The sequence below is a fragment of the Lolium rigidum genome, chromosome 1 (genome assembly GCF_022539505.1).
Source record: "Lolium rigidum isolate FL_2022 chromosome 1, APGP_CSIRO_Lrig_0.1, whole genome shotgun sequence".
Classification (NCBI taxonomy): domain Eukaryota; kingdom Viridiplantae; phylum Streptophyta; class Magnoliopsida; order Poales; family Poaceae; genus Lolium; species Lolium rigidum.
Window position 1 is genome coordinate 196,194,450 of NC_061508.1, and position 22,893 is coordinate 196,217,342.

The 22,893-nt window shown below is 45.1% G+C and overlaps 1 protein-coding gene and 1 non-coding gene across 2 annotated transcripts; both read right to left on the reverse strand.

Annotated features, from left to right (window-relative positions):
- Positions 1-7,950: 7,950 nt before the first annotated feature.
- LOC124685511 lies at positions 7,951-8,089 on the reverse strand. Its single transcript, XR_006997497.1, has one exon. It is a non-coding gene; the product is annotated as a small nucleolar RNA Z247 (small nucleolar RNA).
- Positions 8,090-13,485: 5,396 nt separating this feature from the next.
- Positions 13,486-20,781, reverse strand: LOC124654134. The gene is made up of 2 exons (XM_047193170.1): positions 20,493-20,781; positions 13,486-13,689 (listed from the first exon to the last, which is right to left on the reverse strand). The coding sequence occupies exons 1-2, from the start codon at positions 20,779-20,781 to the stop codon at positions 13,544-13,546; spliced, it is 435 nt and encodes a 144-aa protein (XP_047049126.1). The 3' UTR covers positions 13,486-13,543.
- Between the last annotated feature and the right edge of the window lie 2,112 nt (positions 20,782-22,893).

The window sequence follows — 22,893 nt, forward strand, 5'->3', positions numbered from 1 at the left end:
AATGGAGCACTGGACAGCGGTCAAGAATATCCTGAAGTACTTAAAAAGAACTAAGGATATGTTTCTTTGTTATGGAGGTGACCAAGAGCTCATTGTAACAAGTTACACCGATGCAAGTTGGAACACTGATCCTGATGACTCTAAGTCACGGTCCGGGTACGTGTTTATATTGAATGGTGCTGCGATGAGCTGGGCAAGCTCGAAGCGGTGCACGGTGGCGAAGTCTTCAACGGGAATCGGAGTACATAGCGGCTTCGGAGGCTTCATCGGAAGCGGTATGGATGAAGAGGTTCATTGTAGAGCTCGGTGTGGTTCCTAGTGCATTGGACCCACTAGTCATATATTGTGACAACATGGGTGCCATCGCCAATGCACAAGAACCAAGGTCACACAAGAGGCTGAAGCATATCAAGCTGCGTTACCACTCGATTCGCGAGTACATCGAAGATGGAGAAGTAAAGATTTGCAAAGTACACACTGATCTGAATGTAGCAGATCCGTTGACTAAAGCTCTCCCTAGGGCAAAGCATGACCAACACCGAAATGCCATGGGTGTTAGGTACCTTACAATGTAATCTAGATTATTGACTCTAGTGCAAGTGGGAGACTTGTTGGAGATATGCCCAAGAGGCAATAATAAAAGTGGTTATTATATATCTTTATGTTTATGATAAATGTTTATATACCATGCTATAATTGTATTAACCGAAACATTGATACATGTGTGATATGTAAACAACAAAGAGTCCCTAGTATGCCTCTTAACTAGCTTGTTGATTAATGGATGATTAGTTTCATAATCATGAACATTGGATGTTATTAATAACAAGGTTATATCATTGTGTGAATGATGTAATGGATACACCCATATTAAGCGTAGCATAAGATCTCGTCATTAAGTTATTTGCTATAAGCTTTCGATACATAGTTACCTAGTCCTTATGACCATGAGATCATGTAAATCACTTATACCGGAAAGGTACTTTGATTACACCAAATGCCACTGCGTAAATGGGTGGTTATAAAGGTGGGATTAAGTATCCGGAAAGTATGAGTTGAGGCATATGGATCAACGAGTGGGATTTGTCCATCCCGATGACGGATAGATATACTCTGGGCCCTCTCGGTGGAATGTCGTCTAATGTCTTGCAAGCATATGAATAAGTTCATAAGAGACCACATACCACGGTACGAGTAAAGAGTACTTGTCGGGAGACGAGGTTGAACAAGGTATAGAGTGATACCGAAGATCAAACCTCGGACAAGTAAAATATCGCGAGACAAAGGGAATTGGTATTGTATGTGAATGGTTCATTCGATCACTAAAGTCATCGTTGAATATGTGGGAGCCATTATGGATCTCCAGATCCCGCTATTGGTTATTGGTCGGAGTGAGTACTCAACCATGTCCGCATAGTTCTCGAACCGTAGGGTGACACACTTAAAGTTGGATGTTGAAATGGTAGTATTTGAATATGGAAAGGAGTTCGAATATTTGTTCGGAGTCCCGGATGAGATCCCGGACATCACGAGGAGTTCCGGAATGGTCCGGAGAATAAGATTCATATATAGGATGTCATTTTATGTGAATTAAAATGTCGCGGAAGGTTCTATGGAAGGTTCTAGAAGGTTCTAGAAAAGTCCGGAAGAAACCACCAAGGAAGGTGGAGTCCACATGGGACTCCACCTCCATGGCCGGCCAACCCTAGTGGGGGAGGAGTCCCAAGTGGACTCCCCCTTAGGCCTTGTTCGGTTAGTCCCGCCCCGGCCGGGATTTGGACTCAACCCCCGTGGGTCGACCGGGATTGGCCTGGCCGGGAATCAACCCCGGACAGCACTAGAAATTGCGTTCGGTTAAACCCGGTCTAGATCCCACCCCGGCCTAAACCACCCCGATCCCGTCCAAATCACGTGTATTAAAAACATCGAGTCCCACCCCGTGGAACTGTTCCCTGCGTTCTAGTCCCGAATCGGTACCGAGAATATCTCGCTCTTTTCTCCCTCGCTGCGCCGCCGACGACGGAAGGACCGGCGGCGAGGATGTAGTGCACAGCAGCCGGACGAGATGGGCGCTCCCGCCTCGAGCAGATGCTGCTGAGGAGCCCCGGCCGGAACTCTAGCTAGCCTAGGCTAGGTCCCATCTCCCCTGCCGCTTCCCGTCGGAGAAGATGAAGCAGCTCCGCGCAACAGGTTTGGGCGCGCGCGCTCTCCCTCCCAGATGTCAAGTTCCTTGGATAGTAGTAGATTTTTTGGTGATTTTGCGATTGGTCGTTACTAGGCCGGTGATTTAGCTGCAGTTTCCCTGGGGAGTAGGGAGTAACCGAACAAGCAAATGTCCTGCAGGGATTATAGGGTGTTTATGGGAAGGAATTAATGGGGATCTTGGTGACACGAGGGGATCACCCAATTCCTCGGGTGGTTTGTTCCACGTGTGTATTGGTTCGGGATGAACCGAACGAGCCCTTAGGGGGCCGGCCACCCCCCACATGGGAGGTGGAACTCCCACCTTGGTGGGAGTCCTAGCTTGGCTAGGTTTCCCCCCTCCTATGGAAGGTTTTTTGGTTCGGGTCTTATTCGAAGACTTGGACACAACCTCTTGGGATTCCACCTATATAATGAGGGGCCAAGGGGAGGGGGCCGGCCACCCCAAGACCACAGCCTGGCCGCCCCCCTTGAGTGGCCGGCCACCCCCTCCCAAAACCCTAGCCGCCCCCTCTCCTCCATAGCTCCCGCGTGCTTTAGCGAAGCTCCGCCGGAGTTCTCCACCGCCACCGACACCACGCCGTCGTGCTGTCGGATTCAAGAGGAGCTACTACTTCCGCTGCCCGCTGGAACGGGAGGTGGACGTCGTCTTCATCAACAACCGAACGTGTGACCGAGTACGGAGGTGCTGCCCGTTCGTGGCGCCGGAACCGATCGTGATCAAGATCTTCTACGCGCTTTGCAAGCGGCAAGTGAACGTCTACCGCAGCAACAAGAGCCTCATCTTGTAGGCTTTGGAATCTCTTCAAGGGTGAGACTCGATACCCCCTCGTTGCTACCGTCTTCTAGATTGCATCTTGGCTTGGATTGTGTGTTCGCGGTAGGAAAATTTTTGTTTTCTATGCAACGTTATCCTACAGGCGGTGGTGGAGGGAGGGAGGGAGGGGCGGCGGTAGCGCTGGGAGGGTGGAGGGACGGCGGCTAGGTCAGGGAGGAGCCAGGAATTCTCTCTTCACCTCCTAGTCTTATATGATGGCTCACAAATGTAGCTGGATCCACACTTCATGGGCATTTGGGACGTGATTGATAGCCTGCATGAAGATAGACTAGACCATGGGGATGTAAAATCCCGGCGGCGGGATGCCCGCACGAGCTCTTGGGTGAGGCTAGCGCTCCGCTTAAATCACCTACTCCCTCCATACCGGTTTACAAGACAATTACATATTTCGAGAAAAAAAGTTAACTACTAATTTGGTCAATAAAATATAAAATATATATCACAAAAATTATACTAGTGGAAACTTCTTTTGAATATGAATCCAATGGTATAATTTTTATGGCATATCTTATATTTTGTTGACGAAATTTATAGTTAATTTTTTTTCTCGACATGCATAATTGCCCTGTAAACCGGTATGGACCTGCCAGGCTGCTGTGATCGGCAGTTTTGTTGGAGTGCCCGGGAAGGAGCAAAGAGCGCACATGTGTAATTCCAGGGATGCACTCGCCTATGTGAGCATGCACGGAATTTACTCTGCTCGCTTTCCTTAATCTCATTCATATACTCCCATGTTACACAACCAGGTTTCGATTCAAACTAAACTTTACCTGAAAAAGATGCTATGTTGACGATGTGACTTCATTCTCACAAACGGTTCCGAGTTTCGGTAACAGTAAGCCTTAAATTTCATGTATGAGAATATGTAGATTGGTTTAGTTTCGGCTGTACCTCTAGGGCTGCCGTCAGGTCTCATATATATAGCCGCATGGCACAACAACTGAATACAGTTTATACAATTATAACAACCGAACAACCTCGGTGTTTATCTATCTATACCGAATAGGATCGGTATCTATCTCTAACTCAATCGTAGAGTACAAGTAACGAATATACAACAGAACCTTCTAGAGTACAACTCGTTTAACACGCCCCCTCAAACACAGCTCATCAGATTGAGATGACGTTTGAACATTTCGAGTTGCTTCACCGGTAGGGGCTTTGTAAACCCGTCTGCTACCTGGTCTCCAGAAGGAATGAACCGCACATCCAATAACCTGTTCGCCACACGTTCTCGAACAAAATGAAAGTCTACCTCGATGTGCTTGGTTCTAGCATGAAAGATCGGATTGGCAGCTAGATAGGTCGCTCCAAGATTGTCACACCATAGACATGCTACCTTGGGCTGCGGTACTCCAATCTCTCTAAGAATGGACTGTACCCAAATAACCTCTGCCGTTGCATTAGCCAATGACTTATATTCTGCCTCCGTGCTAGAGCGAGAAACTGTCGCTTTCTTTCGTGCACTGCATGAAATCAAGTTTGGACCAAAAAAGACAGCAAACCCTCCTGTGGAGCGACGGTCATCTGGGCATCCGGCCCAATCTGCATCGGCGAATGCACTCACAAGTAATGAAGATGACCGCCGAATCTGCATACCAAGATCCATGGTATACCTCAAATATCTGATGATCCTTTTCACAGCCGCCCAATGCACACTAGTAGGTGCATGCAAGAATTGAAAAACCTTATTTACCGAATAAGAAATATCTGGCCGTGTCATTGTGAGATATTGGAGAGCTCCAACCACACTTCTGTATTTAGTAATATCTTCAAGCTGTAAGGGTGTTCCTTCATGTGCTGAGATTTTATCTGATGAAGACATAGGTGATGTAACTGCCTTGCAATTGCTCATCCCAACACGCTTGAGCAAATCTGCCGTATACCTCCCTTGCGAAAGAGTTATGCCATCACTTGCCTTCTTCACCTCTATGCCCAAGAAATAGTGCAAATCACCTAAATCCTTTAGAGCAAAGTCATCCCTTAATTGTTTCAGAAGTGTATCAACAGCTGAAGGAACTGAACTAGCCACTATTATGTCATCAACATAGACAAGAACAAACATAGTGACTTCAGGCCTGGCAAAGAAGAATAATGACGTGTCTGCCTTGGAAGGAGTAAAACCAAGATGCTGAAGCTTAGTGCTCAACCTAGCATACCATGCCCTTGGAGCTTGCTTGAGGCCATATAGTGCCTTATCAAGTTTGCAAATCAAACCTTCTCCTTTTTCAAAACCAGGTGGCTGCCTCATGTACACCTCTTCCTCCAGAACGCCGTGCAAGAACGCATTCTGTACATCAAGCTGTCGTAGTGCCCATCCTCTAGATACTGCAATGGATAGCATAAGCCGAATTGTAGCAATCTTCACCACGGGACTAAATGTGTCCTTGTAGTCAATTCCGTAACGCTGCTTGAAACCTTTCGCCACCAGCCTTGCCTTATAGCGATCAATTATGCCATCTGATCTCCTTTTGATCTTGTAAACCCACTTACAATCAATTACATCTTTTCCTTGCTTTGCCGGCACAAGGTGCCATGTATTATTCCTCATGAGAGCTGAGTATTCTTCGTGCATGGCCTTCTTCCAATTTGAGTGCTCAAAAGCTTCTGCAGTGTTCTCAGGTTCACCGGTTTCACAAAGATTAGCATACCGAATCATGCCATCAAATAGTTTTACCGGTTTTTGAATCTTGTTCTGCAGTCTGGTCACAGGCCGACGCACAGGCTGAAGCGGCACAGAGGATCCAGGCGGTACGGACTCCTGGGTCGAGACAGATCCTTCCGCAGAGTCTGCAGGCGCTGACGGAGCTGACGGGGATCCCGTGTGCGCTGCGGAGTCGTGTGGCGCGGACGGGCCGCAGAAGATCCACTCCCTGCGCCTGGAGGAGACCCAGGTTCGGTAGTGCGGGCAGTCGCATCACCCGACCGTGCCGTGGCCCGCGTGGCGTCTGACTGCGCGGATCTCGGAGGGGATCCTGTCGAGGATCTGGCAACCGATCCCGAGGCGGATCTGGCAGGCGAATCAGCATCGCTTTCCGTTCCGGTTGCTCCTGCTCCGTGCACCCCATCCTGTGTACCAGAAAAATCTCCAGAAGCAGAATTAGCAGGATTAGCAGCCAAAAGATCATCTATTAATTCTCCCCCTTGATCAAAACGTGTAGGAGGAAGGAGATGGGTGGGCAGAAGCGAGATTTCTGCACGTAGTCGTGCGCCAGCATTTGGATTTAATTCAGCAAATGGAAAAACGTGTTCGACAAAAACCACGTCACGTGAGATATAGATGCGACCACTTGAAATTTCTAGGCACTTGTATCCTTTATGTAGGTTACTGTAACCCAAAAAGGCACATCGAATGGAACGGAATTGGAGTTTATGTGAGTTGTATGGTCGCAAATTGGGCCAACATGCACATCCAAACGTGCGAAGAAAGGAGTATTCTGTTTTTCTCTTGAATAGGCGTTCTAGTGGTGTGTCATGGTTGATTACTTTACTGGGAACACGATTGATAAGAAAGGTGGCAGTAAGGAAGGCTTCATCCCAAAATTTCAAAGGCATACTAGCATGAGCTAAAAGGGACAAGCCTACTTACACAATGTGGCGATGTTTTCGCTCGGTGGAGCCATTTTGTTGGTGAGCATGTGGGCAGGAAACATGATGTTCTATCCCTATGCGTTGGAAGAATTGATTAAGTTTCTGATACTCCCCTCCCCAATCCCAATCTGACTGGAGAGCAATGATCTTCTTATCAAAAAGACGTTCAGCATGATTTTGGAAGTCATGAAAACGAGCAAAAACATCTGATTTATTTTTGAGAAGATAGATCCATGTAAACTTGCTATAGTCATCAACGAAGCTTACATAATACTTGTACCCTCCAAATGAAGCACAAGCATGACCCCACACATCGGAGAAAATGAGCTCTAAAGGAGCACTTGACACACTACTAGATTTTGGATAGGGGAGTTGATGACTCTTCCCCTTTTGACACGCATCACAAATAAAATCTGATGAATTATCCTTTGAAGAAGGAAGTTTATTTTGGCTAAGGACTCATTGAACAATCTCATACGAGGTATGCCCTAATCGACTATGCCACCGAGCGGTTGATGGTTTATTGACTCTAAAAGCTTGCTTTGTCGAGGAAGAAATGCTCGACGAAAAGGGATAGAGGCCTCCACGACATCTACCTTGAAGGATGGTTTTCCTCGTGCCCTGCTCCTTGACAAAGAAATTATAGGGATGAATTTCAACAAAGGCATCGTTATCACATGCTAATTTGTGGGCAGAAACAAGGCTTTTTGATGCTTGAGGAGAATGAAGAATATTCTTTAATTGAAGATGTTTTTCACAAGGGGTACGAATAATAGCATGACCAATATGACTGATATCCATACCTGATCCATTCGCAGCGTGGATCTGCTCATGGCCGTGATACCTGTCACGCACGGTGAGCTTCTCTAGCTCTCCGGTGACATGGTCGGTGGCGCCCGTGTCGAGATACCAGTTGGTGTCAATCCCGTAGGCAGATGCCGAGCCTGATCCGGCCGACTTTTCTTCGCCATTGTAGTCCTTGTTGAAGCGCTTCCAGCACTTGATTGCCGTGTGCCCGTACTTGGCGCACACCTGGCACTGAGGACGAGGATTGCCGTTGGCGTCGAATGGTTGCTGGCTGTTGGGGCGCGCAGAGTTGTTGTTGAAGTTGCCGCCCCCGTTGCCACCACCGCGTCCGCCATCGCCACGTCCACGGCCGCCACCGCGACCGCCGCCACGATAGCCTGAGCGGCCACCACCGCGTGAAGCCAGGTTGACGGAGGAGACGCCACCCACGCCTCCCGGAGGTCCGCCACCACCGTAGCTGAAGGAGCCAGCACCTGCTCCAGGCGCCCCGCCGTTCTGGACGTCGAGGCGGGTCTCGAAATTCAGCAGATGAGCATAGAGCTCAGAGAGGGAGACCGTGTCAGCCCACGTGGTCATGGACGTGACGAGCGGATTCCACTCCGCGTCAAGCCCGGCAAGGATGTATGCCGCCAGATCGTCGTCGTCCATCTTCTTCCCGGTGGACACCATGGCGTCGCCGAGGCTCCTCATGCGCGCGAAGTACTCCGAGACGCGCATCTCCCGCTTTTGGGTGCTCGCAAGCTGCATACGGATCTGCATGACCTGCACTCGTGACTGCGACGAGTACATCGCGGTGAGTGCCGCCCACACCTCGGATGAGTGTTCCAGGGACGACACTTGGATCAGGACTCCTCTCGTGAGAGATGACAGGAGGAATCCAAGGACCTGCTGGTCCTGGGCTACCCACGCGGCATACGCGGGGTTGGGGACGACCTGTGTCTCCTTCGCGCCCTTCTCGTTCTCGACTTCAACGTCGATCACCTCAGATGGCATCTTTGCTTTGCCATCGAGGAAACCAGTCAGCTGGCGCTCCCGCAGAGGCGGCATCACCTGCGCCTTCCATAGCGGGAAGTTATCCCCGCCGAGCTTCTCCGTCACCGAGCCAGATTGTGGTGCAGAGGTCGGGGCAGGGGCTGTCGATGAAGAGCTTGACATGGTGGAGGAAGAAAGCTCTGATACCATATGAGAATATGTAGATTGGTTTAGTTTCGGCTGTACCTCTAGGGCTGCCGTCAGGTCTCATATATATAGCCGCATGGCACAACAACAGTTTATACAATCATAACAACCGAACAACCTCGGTGTTTATGTATCTATACCGAATAGGATCGGTATCTATCTCTAACTCAATCGTAGAGTACAAGTAACGAATATACAACAGAACCTTCTAGAGTACAACTCGTTTAACATCATGTTCATGTTTGGAGCTATTTTAAATAAACTTTGATTGTCAAGTTTATCGCACACAATCGACCGTTTGAAATTTTCTTGGAAGAATAGCTTCATATTTCCATTTCACATGACTCTCATGTTATAAGTTTCTAGTTTCAATGCTAACAAATGAATATATCTGAGTTATTAATCTCCCAAATGTTATGATTATTATATCTTTTCTATTTTTTTGTACTCTCTTTTGGTAATTTCTGATTTGTCAGTCCATCGTTTCGTGATTACATTTACAAAGAAAAGATTCACATTGAAAATGTGATTATCTATTCAGGCAATCGGTTTCAATTTTCTTAACTTCAAATCCCCAATTTCGTCTTCATGTTTGAACCATTGTTAGACCAGTTTTGTCAAATTCATGGCACATAGTTGATCGTCTCAAATTTCCTTTGACCAGCAGTTTCTTCTCGTCGTTTTACACCACTCTCATGTTGTATTCTTTTTTGTTTTGAGACTCATAAACAAAGTGGTTATGAGTTATTTGCAAGAGGTGGTGTAGGAGGTAAGTCTACCATGTTAAGAAGAGAGACGAGAGAAACATCACTAATGCAGACAACCAAAGACATAGGCATTGCATCATTGGAGCTCATGTAGGCAACTAAGAAGATGCAGCTATGTTGCCAACGATGCAATGCAGGCAACCAAACAACTGACACAACATGGCTCAGAGGTTGTATTCATGAGGTTATGCTCTAGGGGGCATGCACCCACGGAGCGCAAAAATAGGCCCAAGTAACCAATCGCAACCTTGGTTGAACAATTGTTCCATGCATAGAGACGACCTTGCCGTTGGGAGCTTGGTTTGGCATATGCAAGATTAAATTAATTGTGTGCATATTGTTTGTCTGAAGGCATGTCTTAGCTTCCATGAAGGCAAAATTTGAAGCCCATTGTTTGATTGGATGCATTTCTAGTTTTATTTTGGCTTGGCTAATGCAAATACTGGCATTTAGTTGTATCCTAGACAAGTTAACAATATTACACATAAACTCATATAAGATATATCTAATGGCTCCAGAGTGTGTTGGGCATTTGAAAACAACCTCGAAGCAAGAGTAGTCAAATATGACCACATGGAATATGTTCGGGTCCACTAACTTGAAGGTTACAAAAAGCCTTTCTTGAGCTGGTGAGAAACTGCAAAGCCCGTCTGACCATCCTTCATCCATCACTACTTTGTTGTTGACATCCTTGAGCCTGATCATCCACGTACAACTAGTGGTCGTCTTCAGCGTGATGTTCATTGTGGTCATACCACCCAAATATTGCATGAAGCATGGGGATGGGAAAGCACCCATTACCAATGTGCTAACAACAATTTGTAGAAATAGGGAGGGGTTACTTCGTCATGGAAGTGAACAACCCTAGCCATCCACCCCTTGACCTATTCATGATCTGCCCTCTCTGCCATTGGGAATGGAGATTCCATCCCTAAGCTTCGGCTTCTTCCGTGAGCACTTAAAAATAAGATATGAGTCAAAGCTTTATCAACGACATGTGAAACTAGCAAACAATGAACCAATATGTCTCATACCAAGATTCCACACACCCAATGTACTTCCAAGAGACGAATCTAAATTACTAATGAGATGGCACCAGCGATAGCCCCAAGTGAAGGGAATTGTTGTAGCACATTTCAGTAAGTATTGAGTCGTTGATCAAACAAGAAGCTGAAGTTAAAATATCTATTCTCTAATCAATATAAACCCTTTATATGGTCATTCATGCACTGAAATATTTTACAAGGTTGCAAGGTTCTTTATACTACTTGATACTACTTAGTTTGTAAGCCTTAGATTATATGAGATTGAGAGCTTGTGTTTGAAAGTGCGGAAAAGTGTGAGAAAGTGGTAACCAAAGGGAGCAAATGTTCTAGGCCAATAGTTATTTTATTAATTTTGGTTCTCTTTATTTGAGGTGCAAAATTTACACTAGCCAACGGTGGTGCATACCATGCAACCTCCTCATCCACCTACACTTGGTGTGTCAGCACCTCGCGTCATGGGCAGAGTAGTCATTACGAGCAATGGAGCTTGTGACTAAAAGCCCCAGGCCACATACACAAGCAATCAAGGTATTATTAATTGTATACTAACCACCGAATTATCTTTTCATATAAAGATAGTCTATGTTTCTTCTAGGGAGGACCCAAATGTACGTGCACCCACATCCATGAAAATTTACATTTATAGTGATTAATCTCAAGGACCCATGTATGATAAAGCAAGAGATTTGTTAAGATGCATGCTACAAATTTATGTTGCTCTCGCCTTCCCTCCTCCAAGTAAAATATGATATCAATATCCTTATGTGATCACTTAACATACACATGCACTCATTCATCACCACATAAGAGCATCATAGAATATGACAAAAGGTTTATGCAACAAAAATAACGAACTATTACACCATCGTGATGAACGTGTCACTACTCAGAATTAGACACGGTGATACATCGTGGGGAAATAATATATTGCACCACACATCATGTAAATTTCCAAGAGGTTACCTTGGGCCGGGGAGATGATGAAGTTATTGTAAATGATGAGGGAAGGTATGGCGAAGGGGAGAGGCCAACCAGAGGCGATTTCGGTCGTGTTCCCCCTCCAATCTCTTCCGGCGGCAGGCTACCTAGTCTCTATTTTCTAATCTATTCATAGTGTCACCATTGTTGAAAAGTCGCAAAAACGAGGACGTATACCGTCTTTTTTGGTCAAGACGGAGACATGGCAGTTAGGTTGAGGGAAATCAAGTAGTTGGGGCGTCAGATCCTTCTCATGGTGCGGCCAACATGGTGGGTTGTGGCCAACATGGTGGCCACACCATGGTGTCACTTGCCCCTTTGGGTGGCTACTAGCCTCTGACTTTCTCTAGTTCTCTTAATGTCCCATAAATAATAGTGTGCCCAAAACTCCTAAGGTGTTTGAGCCGGGGAGATGATGAAGAAGTTGTTGCAGATGATGAGGGCAGCGATGGCGGAGTGGGAGAGTCCAACCGGAGGCGATTTCGGTGGTGTTCCCTCCTCCAATCTCTTATGGTGGCAACCTATGTAATCTCTAATTTCTTCTCGATTTTTAGTGTCGTTGTTGTTGATAAGTCAGAAAAACAAGGAGGTATCCAGTCATTTTTAGAACAAGACGGAGACGTGGGCATCAAGTTGAAGGCAATGAGGACCAGATCCTTCGCATGACTCGACCAACATGGTAGGGCACACCACGGGGTCGTTTGGCCCTTCAGGTAGCTCCTAGCCTCCGGCTTTCTCTAGTTCTCTTCATTTTCCATAAATAACTAGATCATGACAGCGCGTTGCCGCGCCCGTCCGGTCTAACGCTATGATGAGAATAATTATTGTAAATGTATGGACATGAAACATGAAACTGGTTTTTTTCTTATCACCGAGCTCATATATTACGCAGAACTGGCCCACATCAAAGCAGCCTCTTAAGAAAGAACGATATAAGTATTTGAGAGTTTGGACAGTCCAAATATGTAATAAAATATGAACGGTAAAATAAAAATGCCCTGGTGTAGGGACATATGACTAATGTTTTATGTTCAGAATCGCAAAAATCAGTACAATGGAAACATAAAAAATTACCACTGCCCACTGCACAGAAGTCTATTTTCCAAAACATTTAGATAACATATAAGAAATACACAAGACAGCAGTTACGACATAGTGACTATATGTTTTACAGCAAGGGGTCTTAATGCTACCAATGAATATGGAGATTTATCTTCCAGCTAGCATTGCAAGAAATTTTCACTTCAAAGGAGTCTAGGGTGAGGAATTATCACTTTAAAAAATAAACAGTGCGAATCTAAGAGCATTCTCCCCGATATCAACTTGGTAGGATAAACTAACAAAAAAAAAGTTTTCTCTTTCTTGCCTCAGTTAAAAAAAATCTGCTGTGAGCCACCAGATGATGTTCAAACCAAGTAATTTGTAGATTTAGCCTACGCATAATCTCATTCACTCTCAACATAAAGTTAGTGGACTTTGGATAATATTTCCGCACCAAGATTTTTAACAAAATTTGACAATATCATTATATGGAACTGAGCTATAGCTATGCATATGCAGTCAATACATTACTATGGAGGTTGTACTCCTAGCTAAGTGAACATGTCAACTAAAATAATTTCACAATCAATCAAGACTAACTAATAAATGGTACCGGAAGCACATTACGTATTTTTACATTTCTATAATACAGTTCAGGAAAATAGGATATGCAAGAAATGGACAGAACAAACTGATTCTTTTGTTAATGTGTACCCCCTCATGGGAAGGAAACATCTATACTCAAGTCAATGTGTTTTTACATGCTCTATATACTAAAAATTCGTGAGAAGAAAAAATGCAAAAGATGTAAAGAACAAACTAATTTTCTTGACTGTGTTTTTTATTTGAGAATGTGTATTTGTTCATGACAAGGATAGGTACAATATGTTACAGTTAGATTTATATATTTTTTCGATAAAGGAGCAAAGCTCCAGCCTCTGCATCAATAGATGCACACGGCTTCTTTTATTAATATTGAAGAGCCAAGTCTCAGTATACCATCACTTATAACAGTCACGGAAAATCTAAAGTCGCAACAAGAATCAACCAAAAGAAAATACGGCTAACAGAAGAGCTATGCATTTGCTATTCTATTAAGATGCCGCCACCCAGTAGCCTGGAAAAAGAAGTCCTGAGCAACCAGTAGCATCCGGTTGCATCCAATAACCATAGCCTCCCGCTGCTCCATAGGGAGAAGTAACACCCATTGCTGAATTGAATGAGCAGCTCGCCGGATAACCTGCAAAAAATTAGTCCCAGTTTGTTTGTTAAAGATCATATCATTTCTAGTCCTCCAAATAGCCCAACATAGGGCCGACACACCTATTCGAATCTTATGTTTATCCTCTTTCCTCACTCCATTCAGCCATCTACCAAACATATTAGTAATATTAGCTGGCGGAGGAATGTTATATGTAAGATACATCATACGCCAAATTATCTTCGCAAAAGGGCAAAAAACAAATAAATGATTTACATTTTCCATGGAATCACAAAAACAACATTTTTGACAACCATTCCACTTCCGTTTGGCTAAGTTATCCTTCGTTAGCAGCATCTTATTATTGAGAAACCACATAAAAAAATTTATCTTCAAAGGGATCTTTAACTTCCATAGATACTTTCGAAGGTAAATAGTATGCCCATTCATCATATCTAGATACATAGATTTAACTGTAAACACACCCGAATCATTTAGTTTCCAAATAAAACTATCCGATTCAGTTGTTAAATTGATAGTAATTAATCTTTGGCATAGATGTAACCACTGTATCCACTTATTATCATTCAAGCCTCTTCTAAAAGTAATATTAATAGGTTGAGTATCAAGCACAGTTGACACTAACACATTCTTATGCTGAATAATGTTATACAGAGCCGGATACTGATGGGATGGAGGCACATCCCCCAACCACGCATCCTCCCAGAACCTAACAGATTTTCCATCCCCTACTCTGAATCGGCCTCGCTTAAAGAAATCTTCTTTGACATGCATAAGACCCTTCCAGAAAGGTGAATCAGTCGGTTTAACCTCTACTTGTGCCAATGTTTTGTTTTTAAGATATTTGTTACAAATGAGTTGTTGCCACATACCCTCCTCTGATAGGATTTTAAACAACCATTTACTCAAAAGACATTTATTTTTCAATTCCAAAACCTCAATACCCAATCCCCCTTGATCTTTTGGTATACACAAAATACTCCATTTAGATAGCCTATACTTCTTCTTATGCTCATCAGATTGCCAGAAAAAATTGGATCTATAAAAATCAAGTCTCTTCCTCGCACCAATTGGGATTTCCAAGAAGGAGAGCATAAACATTGGCAAACTTGTAAGGACCGAATTAATTAGCACAAATCTATCACCATATGATAACAATTTACTACGCCAACCCCCCAATTTGGAGGCAAACCGGTTCTCAATAGGATTCCATTCCGCATTCCGCAAAGTTCTATAATGTACCGGAATTCCCAAGTATTTTAAAGGTAGCGTTCCTGACTCACACCCAAAAATGTGCCTATACTGATCCTCCATATCCTTTGCTTTACCAAAAGTAAAATCTCACTCTTATGGAAATTAATTTTTAAACCCGATAATTATTCAAAAATACATAAAATCAATTTCATATTAACAGCCTTCGCAATATCGTGTTCCAAAAACAGAATTGTGTCATCCGCATATTGTAAAATGGAAATTCCTCCGTCAATAAGGTGCGGTAACAAAATTCCCACTTTACCTACTTCCTTCGCTCTAGCAATGAGAATCGCTAACATATCAGCGACAATATTGAAAAGAATTGGGGATAAAGGATCGCCCTGTCGTAGGCCTTTCCTAGTTTGAAAATTATGTCCAATTACATCATTCACTCTATTCCAACACTCCCACCTTGCACAAATTGCTTTATCCTATCACACCATATCGGATCAAAACCCTTCATACGTAGAACTTGTTGCAAAAAGGGCCATTTGACTTTATCATACGCTTTTTCGAAGTCAGTTTTAAAAATCACCCCATCTAATTTTCGTCTATGCATTTCATGTATTGTCTCATGAAGGACAACAACACCTTCTAAAATATGTCTTCCAGGGATAAACGCCGTCTGTGTCGGTTTGATAACTTTTTGAGCTACCTCCGAAATACGATTTGTGGCAACTTTAGTAAAGATTTTAAAACTCACATTGAGTAAGCATATAGGTCTGTATTGTTGAATTTGAGTTGCATTTTCCTTTTTCGGCAATAGAGTGATTACTCCAAAATTCAATTTATAAAGTGGTAGTTCCCCTTTCTGAAAGCTCTCAAATAAAGCCATCAGATCAAACTTAATTACTCCCCAAAAATGTTGATAAAACTCCGCAGGGAAACCATCTGGTCGAGGTGACTTATTATGTTCCATTTGAAAAATTGCATCATGAACCTCCTCCATCGAGAAGTTTTCAATCAACACCTGATTCTCTTCCGCTCACAATTGCGGGATATCATCAATTATACTTTCATCAAGCACAACCGAGCTAGGCTTTGGATTACCAAAAAGTTTTTTATAGTATTCTGAAATATACACCCTTAGATTATCATCACCCACAATAGTTCCTTCCTCTTGCTCAAATTGATAAATTTTCTTTTTCATGTGTTTACCATTAGCTATAAGGTGAAAATTTGGTATTATCCCCCCCTTCCTGAATATATTTAACTTTAGCCCTTTGTGCCCACTTGATATCTTCGTCTCGTCGGAGCTTATTTAACTTTTCATTAGCTATCTTTAGCTCATTACGCTCCCCCTGTGATAGCGGTATCATTTCCGCTTTAATATCTAGCAAATCAATAATACTCAGAAGTCTCTCCTTCTCCTTCTTATATTTTCCACTCAAATTTTTCGCCCAACCACGTAAGAAGCGTCGTAAATGCCTTATTTTATTTTGCCAAGTTTGAATGGGACTTTTCCCAATGGGGCCGGCTGCCCATTCAGCAGCAATGAGCTCATCAAACCCCTCTTGTTCAAGCCATGCCAACTCAAAGGAAAACCGTGATTTTTTACCTATATGCGCCTAATCCCCGCATCAATCAAAAGCGGAGTATGATCAGATCCCGTGCGTGACAATGCCCGGACCGTGACCAAAGGGAATTTCTGTTCCCACTCTACACTCGCAAGAACACTATCCAATTTTTCATATGTAGGCGTTTGTCTTCTACTAGCCCAAGTGAATTGCCGACCCGACAACGCAATTTCTCTCAAATTGAGGTTTTCAATAATCGCATTAAAAATAAAAGGCCAGCGGGGGTTAAAGTTATCATTACTTTTTTCTCCGATTTCCTCAAGATGTTAAAATCCCCAGCTAATAACATAGGTATCGTCTCTGATTCACAAGTCGTGACCAACTCGGCAAGAAACTCATACTTATTTTTATCTTGAGCCGCCCCATACACCGGCACAAGAATCCATTGAAAACCATCAATTTTAGAAGTAATAGACAACTTGACACAATAATCTCCACTATCAACTCTATTGACCACCAAAGTTGTTGTATTAATCCCTACTAGAATTCCACCCGATCTACCATGCGGCGGCAAACAAAACCAAGCAAAAAATTTACCCACCGCCAACTCCCTTAAAAAATGCACCTCAAAATTAGATCTACCAGTTTCTAGCAAAGCAATAAAATCCAGGTCATACTCCCTAATCGATTCCTTCACAAACAAATGTTTACCCGGATCTCGAAACCCTTCACTGTTCCATGTCATACCCTTAAGATTTGTCATTGTAATTTTGATGGTTTGAATCTAACACGGTTACTCCTTCTAACATTTTCTTTATCATAAGACTTCTTCTTTCGAATCTTTCTCTCCCTAGTAATGACCTTGGGCCTCTCTAAATTCTCGTCACTTAAAAAATCCTCCTCGGCTTTTAAATCGTCACACAAATCAGAGGCACGGGAAACCATCATACAATTTTGTGCCAATGAATCATTACATTTTAACAAAGTGATTGATCGTTGTTTCTCAACATCTTTTATTATCTTAGCCGATTTAGTGCAATCTGAAAGAGAAACGCCTAAGGAAACCCCTAACACCCTAGCATCATCAATTATTTGCTCATCCGAAAAAGAATGAATAGATGTTGGTTTTACTGATGACATACCTATCACTGGCATCTCGGCTCGTTTCTGTGCGATCATAGTCGCCCTCTCCATTTGCGTCATATCCGCATTATTCTGAGTCCGCAGTCTTCCACTCGACCGCACCTCGCGCAAAGCCTCCTCCTGAATCCCTCCGAAAGCAACAATCTGCTCATAAGTATGCTGCCCTATCATCGGCCCATTCTTCTTCTTATAATCAGAGATAGTACCAGGTGCCATACATCCCTGTTCATCATAATGTTTAGACTGAAATACCGAATCAGAATTATATAACACAACCCCTACATAAACTGAATGTTTCACCTTAGATAACTTGGTCGGCGTGATCGACGCGCCCAACAGCATGGCCTTGAGAGGCACGCCATGCATACCAGGCTGCCCTCCAACTCGGCCAGAATCTTGGCCTGCTGGTGCCGAAGGCGGGCTAACAGCAGCAGCGGTTCGAGAACCCAACGCCGTGACGGCCCGGCCCACGGCTGCATGCATCGGGGCAGCCGCCGCATGCACGCGCGGCATGTCGCCTCCGATCGACGTAACAGCAGCCTCGGCACCTCCCTTCTGCACTGCTCTACTCCCCATCTGGTTGGCTGAAGTTTGAAGCATAGATGGTGATAGGTTGACAACAGGCTTAGGCATACACTCGCCTGCCTTGTCGGCCACTTCGCTGAAAGAATTAAACAACACTTTTGGACTTAAGCACAAAGTATTCGATCCATACGAAATTTTTTAACACCGCAAGTAATATCGTACCTATTCGCTTGGGGTTGTGACAGTATCATAGCATTCTTCCCCACTGTATTATCAATCCCATTTGGTGATGTGCTAGAACCATTTTTATTAGCATCATTCTCCCCCACATTCTTAGTTCTCTTGTTATTTCTGTCCAGCTCATCCCTCTTCTGGTTATCCGGAGCCTTAGGATCATCATCCCCACCCTCACCAGGAGCCTCTGACATAGTAACATCAGAAGGTACAGCATGTTTCCCCCCTTCCACTTCAAACCTCAATCTGAAGAACTCATTCTTAATTTTAAGATCCCAAGTATCTGGTATGAGAGAAGTATCCAAACAAGTAATAAACATACGAAGAACATTGTACTGTCGAGTAAAGACTATATCAACCTCCTTAGTCTTTCCAAACACATCCCCCAGAGCCCAAAGAGCAAGGTAGTCATCCAACGCCACTGGTGGTAAGCCATATACCCTCACCCATACATCCTTCGGCTCCCAAACTGGCTCAACCTCCTTCTTCCAGAAATCAAAAGACAAAATAATAGTCGAATCTGGCACATGAAAACGCCCAAAGTGTTGAACTCGCACTAATTCAACCTTACTAGCAAAATTCACCTTGAACACATTTTCTTCGACTTGTTGAACCTCCCACTGATATGTACTATCTGGTACAACCCACTGCAAGTGTGTAATAAGTTGTGCTACTGATAAAGTACCCCCTGATACCTCCACTCTTCCTAAGCGCGTGTTCTCGACCCTAGGCCGAACAGAAGTAGAGAGAGGAAGCTCCCAAAATGACAAATCCGGGTGCCCCGATCCATACATTGCTATTCTTTTCCTGGGAGCCTTGTGCAAAGGGCAATCTTTAGTTGCATGGTCTGGTTTTTGGCAACAATCACAAAGAACAACCTCACAATCATTCAAGAAATGACCATTCTGCCTACATCTAAAGCAACTAGGGCCCTTCTTTTTATTTGCAGCAACAAATTCAGCCTCACTCATACCGTCAAAGTCCACAACATTATCCTTACCTCCAATCCCCGCAACGGCTAACAAAGCATCCTCAGCTCGCTGTGGTTGTGGCACCAAACTCGGAACAGGCTGCACCGGCGTGACCCTTGCAAACCCAGGCTGCCGAACCACATTTGGCACCGGCTGCGCCCTCCTATTTTGCGGCTGCTGGTCAGAGTTCTGAGGATTCTGAAATTCTGGTCGTCCGGCGAGCTGACGAGCAAACGCCTCCGCCGCCTCAGTAACCAACTTTTGCTGCAAATCCGATAGCCCCGGCACCGTGGCAGCATACCCGCCATTGGTACTCCTAACATCAGCACTATTATTCGGAACAAAACAACGAGAGTTGTAATTGTTGTACCCATAATTGCGTCTCCCATCATACTGGTTGCTGAAACCATTGTGATGCCGGCGATCACCGCGGTCACCGCCATTGTTTGGACGCGCCGCACCAGCCCGAAAGACACCGTCTCCGAAGACATTGGACTGGTTCGCCTCACCAGCATCCGATCCGCTGTACGCCGTGCCGCTAGAGCCCCCTTGAAAGTAGTTTGCCCCACGGCCAGCAGCGAAACCATCATGCCAACCCGATCCACCGCGGCCACCCGGTGGACGTCCCCTGTTCGGCTGCCCACCACCATGATTTGCGATCGTCAGTGGTAAGATCGGAAGAGCTTTCTGTGAGGAACGATGTGTCTGCGATATGGAAGATGATGGCGGCGAAACAGGAATTGTGCGGGCCAAACTTTTGGTGTTAAACCCTAACCGACAGCGAACCCCCGAGCAAACTGAGGGATCCTTGCCAAAGATCGATCGATCTGACGAACCAGGCCCATACGACCCGATGCGTCTCGAACAGATAATTCCTCGCCCAATTCTGAGCCCATCCGGCCCGTTTTCAAAAAAATTGAATTTGGAACAGTAAGATCACACCGTCGTCGCTGCCGTGTATCAGATCCCACCGGCGGCCATACTCGACGCCGACGAGATCTTACCAGTTTCTTGTTGCGTCTCTGAACCAGGATCCACTCATCAGGATCAAAATCATCGAGAAAGAAAGTCGTCGGTGACAGGACCGGCGTCCTGCATCTGTTCATCATCCTCGGCTCCGGCGTAGGAGTCGAAGACAAAAGATTAGAACGAAAGGGAGAAGTAGATGGAGGCGTACCTGGTCTAAGCTCCAGCGCCGCCGCCCGCTGCCGCTGCCTCTTCTGCTCCCTTCTATCGACGGCGGACAGAGAGGTCGACGCGAGATCCCGCCCATCATCCTCCACCGGCGTACTGTAGTACAGAGCCAAGGATGATGTCGCACCTGCTGCCGGAGACTTGTCGTCGGAATCTTCCTCCGGCGAGATCGCCCAGAACCGCCGCGTCGCCTCTAACGGTCCGCTGCTATTTCCGCTCATACCTGGTGCTGATGTAGAGGAGGCCTCCGTCCCGGCGCGCCCGCATCCCATGCGGAGACCCTTTTAATCCATATAAATAACTGAGATTCATGAATCGCAAAATCTGAGGAGACATAAAAGTCAACAATAATCATATCTACCTTTTTCATATGAGGATGCAGATTTTCACAGATAAATAGCCTGGTTAAGCAGGGTAGGCAAAGTTCGTTACAAATAGTGCAAAACTGTAGTTTTCGAAGCTAAAGGCTCAACATTTGGTTGGTTGAGCTTCGAAATTCTCATAAATAATTGTCTTGGCGATAGAGCTGCAACTTAGTGTTTCCATTTGGAATCTAATAATTGGAAGTTGTTGCCAATCTATGTAATTGAGATGTTAAAACAACAGTAAAATAGATCAAGTTCCAAATACAATGATAAAGAGCGTGTAATGTAGTCCTAGCTGATATGCATGCTTTGGCAAAAATAAATAGAAGAAAATTTTAACCAACTAATTTAAGAGATGTCTGAAGATTGCAGAACTACAAAATGCTTATACAACTACAAGGCAATGCACCAAGAGTACACTGCACCCGTGAAGGATGAACTCTGGAGGCATAAACATGCTTTCTGATTTTGTACCTATTTTAGGTCATTGTCAAGCTTTTGTCCTTGTCGTGGATTCAGCATTTTTTTTTGCCAGACCTAGCATGGCCTGAAGAAGAAGGAAAATAACAACTATTAAGTTACATTCAAGGATAATAAGCTGGCTACATTCCATTAGTTGTGTGTGCTCCTAATTCGAATTCCACTGTTCCTTAGAGGAAAGCGTGCCCCCACCAGAGGCCGCGAAACAAAGGCGAAGGAGTCAAAGAAGCTGCCGACGAACGAGGAGAAAGACGTTGAGGCCGCGAAGCGATAGGGCAAGCACATGAATCTGAAGGAGAGGAAAGATGCGGCGGCGGTTGCACAGCAGGCGAGGGTGGCCACCTGTATGGCCTGGAAGATGCAGGTGAAAGCCAACGCCGAGGTAGGCCATGCTCTACGTCAAGCAAGAGAGGATCGCCAGCGTCGCTCCCCCGGCCTCGTCGGTGTGGTCGGTAAGTTCCCAAATGCGTCCTGAAACGCCATCGGCCTGCACGCAGGTCCACGTGGCGTCCCGGTTCGCCTCTGGCGCCGCGCCGTTCTAGTTCAACAAGGCCCTAGTTCCCGTCCTCAATCGGACGCCGAGAAGCGGTGACTCATTCCCAGCGGTGACACAAAAGATGCGAGCGGTACATGAGGAGAACATGTCGGTGCCCCACATCCTGTTTGAGGAAATGACACCATTTGCCCCAAAGATGGACAACGCGGTACATTCGCTCTCATTGTCTCTATCTGGAGTGTCTCATTCGCCTCACGTTTCGGTGATTCGTAGGACTATTGGGCGGGACGCGTGGATGGCTATATTGCGGCCATGATCTATGGTGGCGGCTTCGTGTGTGAAGGCGGTGTCGGGACTGGGCGCAAGATCCATGCCCAAAGACGCAGGGTCAGTGGCACACACGCTAAATGGGTCAGACATCGATGGCGAACAACTGTTCTTCACCCAGCCGACGCATCCAACATCGTTTGCGTCGATGCCGATGAGGAGGCATTGGGGCCTGACCTAACCCGGGTTGGTGATGCCAAGAAGAAGGGGAGAGCTACAGGACCATCGGCTTCTCCGACGATGAGGACAAATGTTTGTGCAATGTGTTGCTCGCAACCAGCCATGACAACATAAATGAAGCCCAGCATAAGGGCAAGGTATATTGGAGCAAGGTGGTCCAAGAGTAGTATGAGAGAAAGCTCCACAAGCCATACCAGATGCGCGGCAATCGCACGGAAGAGTCCATCAGAAAAAGATGGACCTAGATCAAACAGCCTCCAAGTTTTGCGCCGTCATCGACCATGTTGTTACCCACTACGAGAGAGGCACGGGTGTGATGACATTGGTAAGTAACTGGCATCGTCATTTCATCTATCTATGCGGCAATTAGCATATCATAAACCTAACTTTTAGATATTTTAGGTACCTAAGGCCTTGGATAAGTTCAAGGCAACACATAAGAAGGGATTTCATAAGATCCAATTGTTGGGAGAAGCTGAAGGAGGCGTCGAAGTGGAGGGTTGGCTATGAGGCCTACCATGAAGTTGTCAAGAATT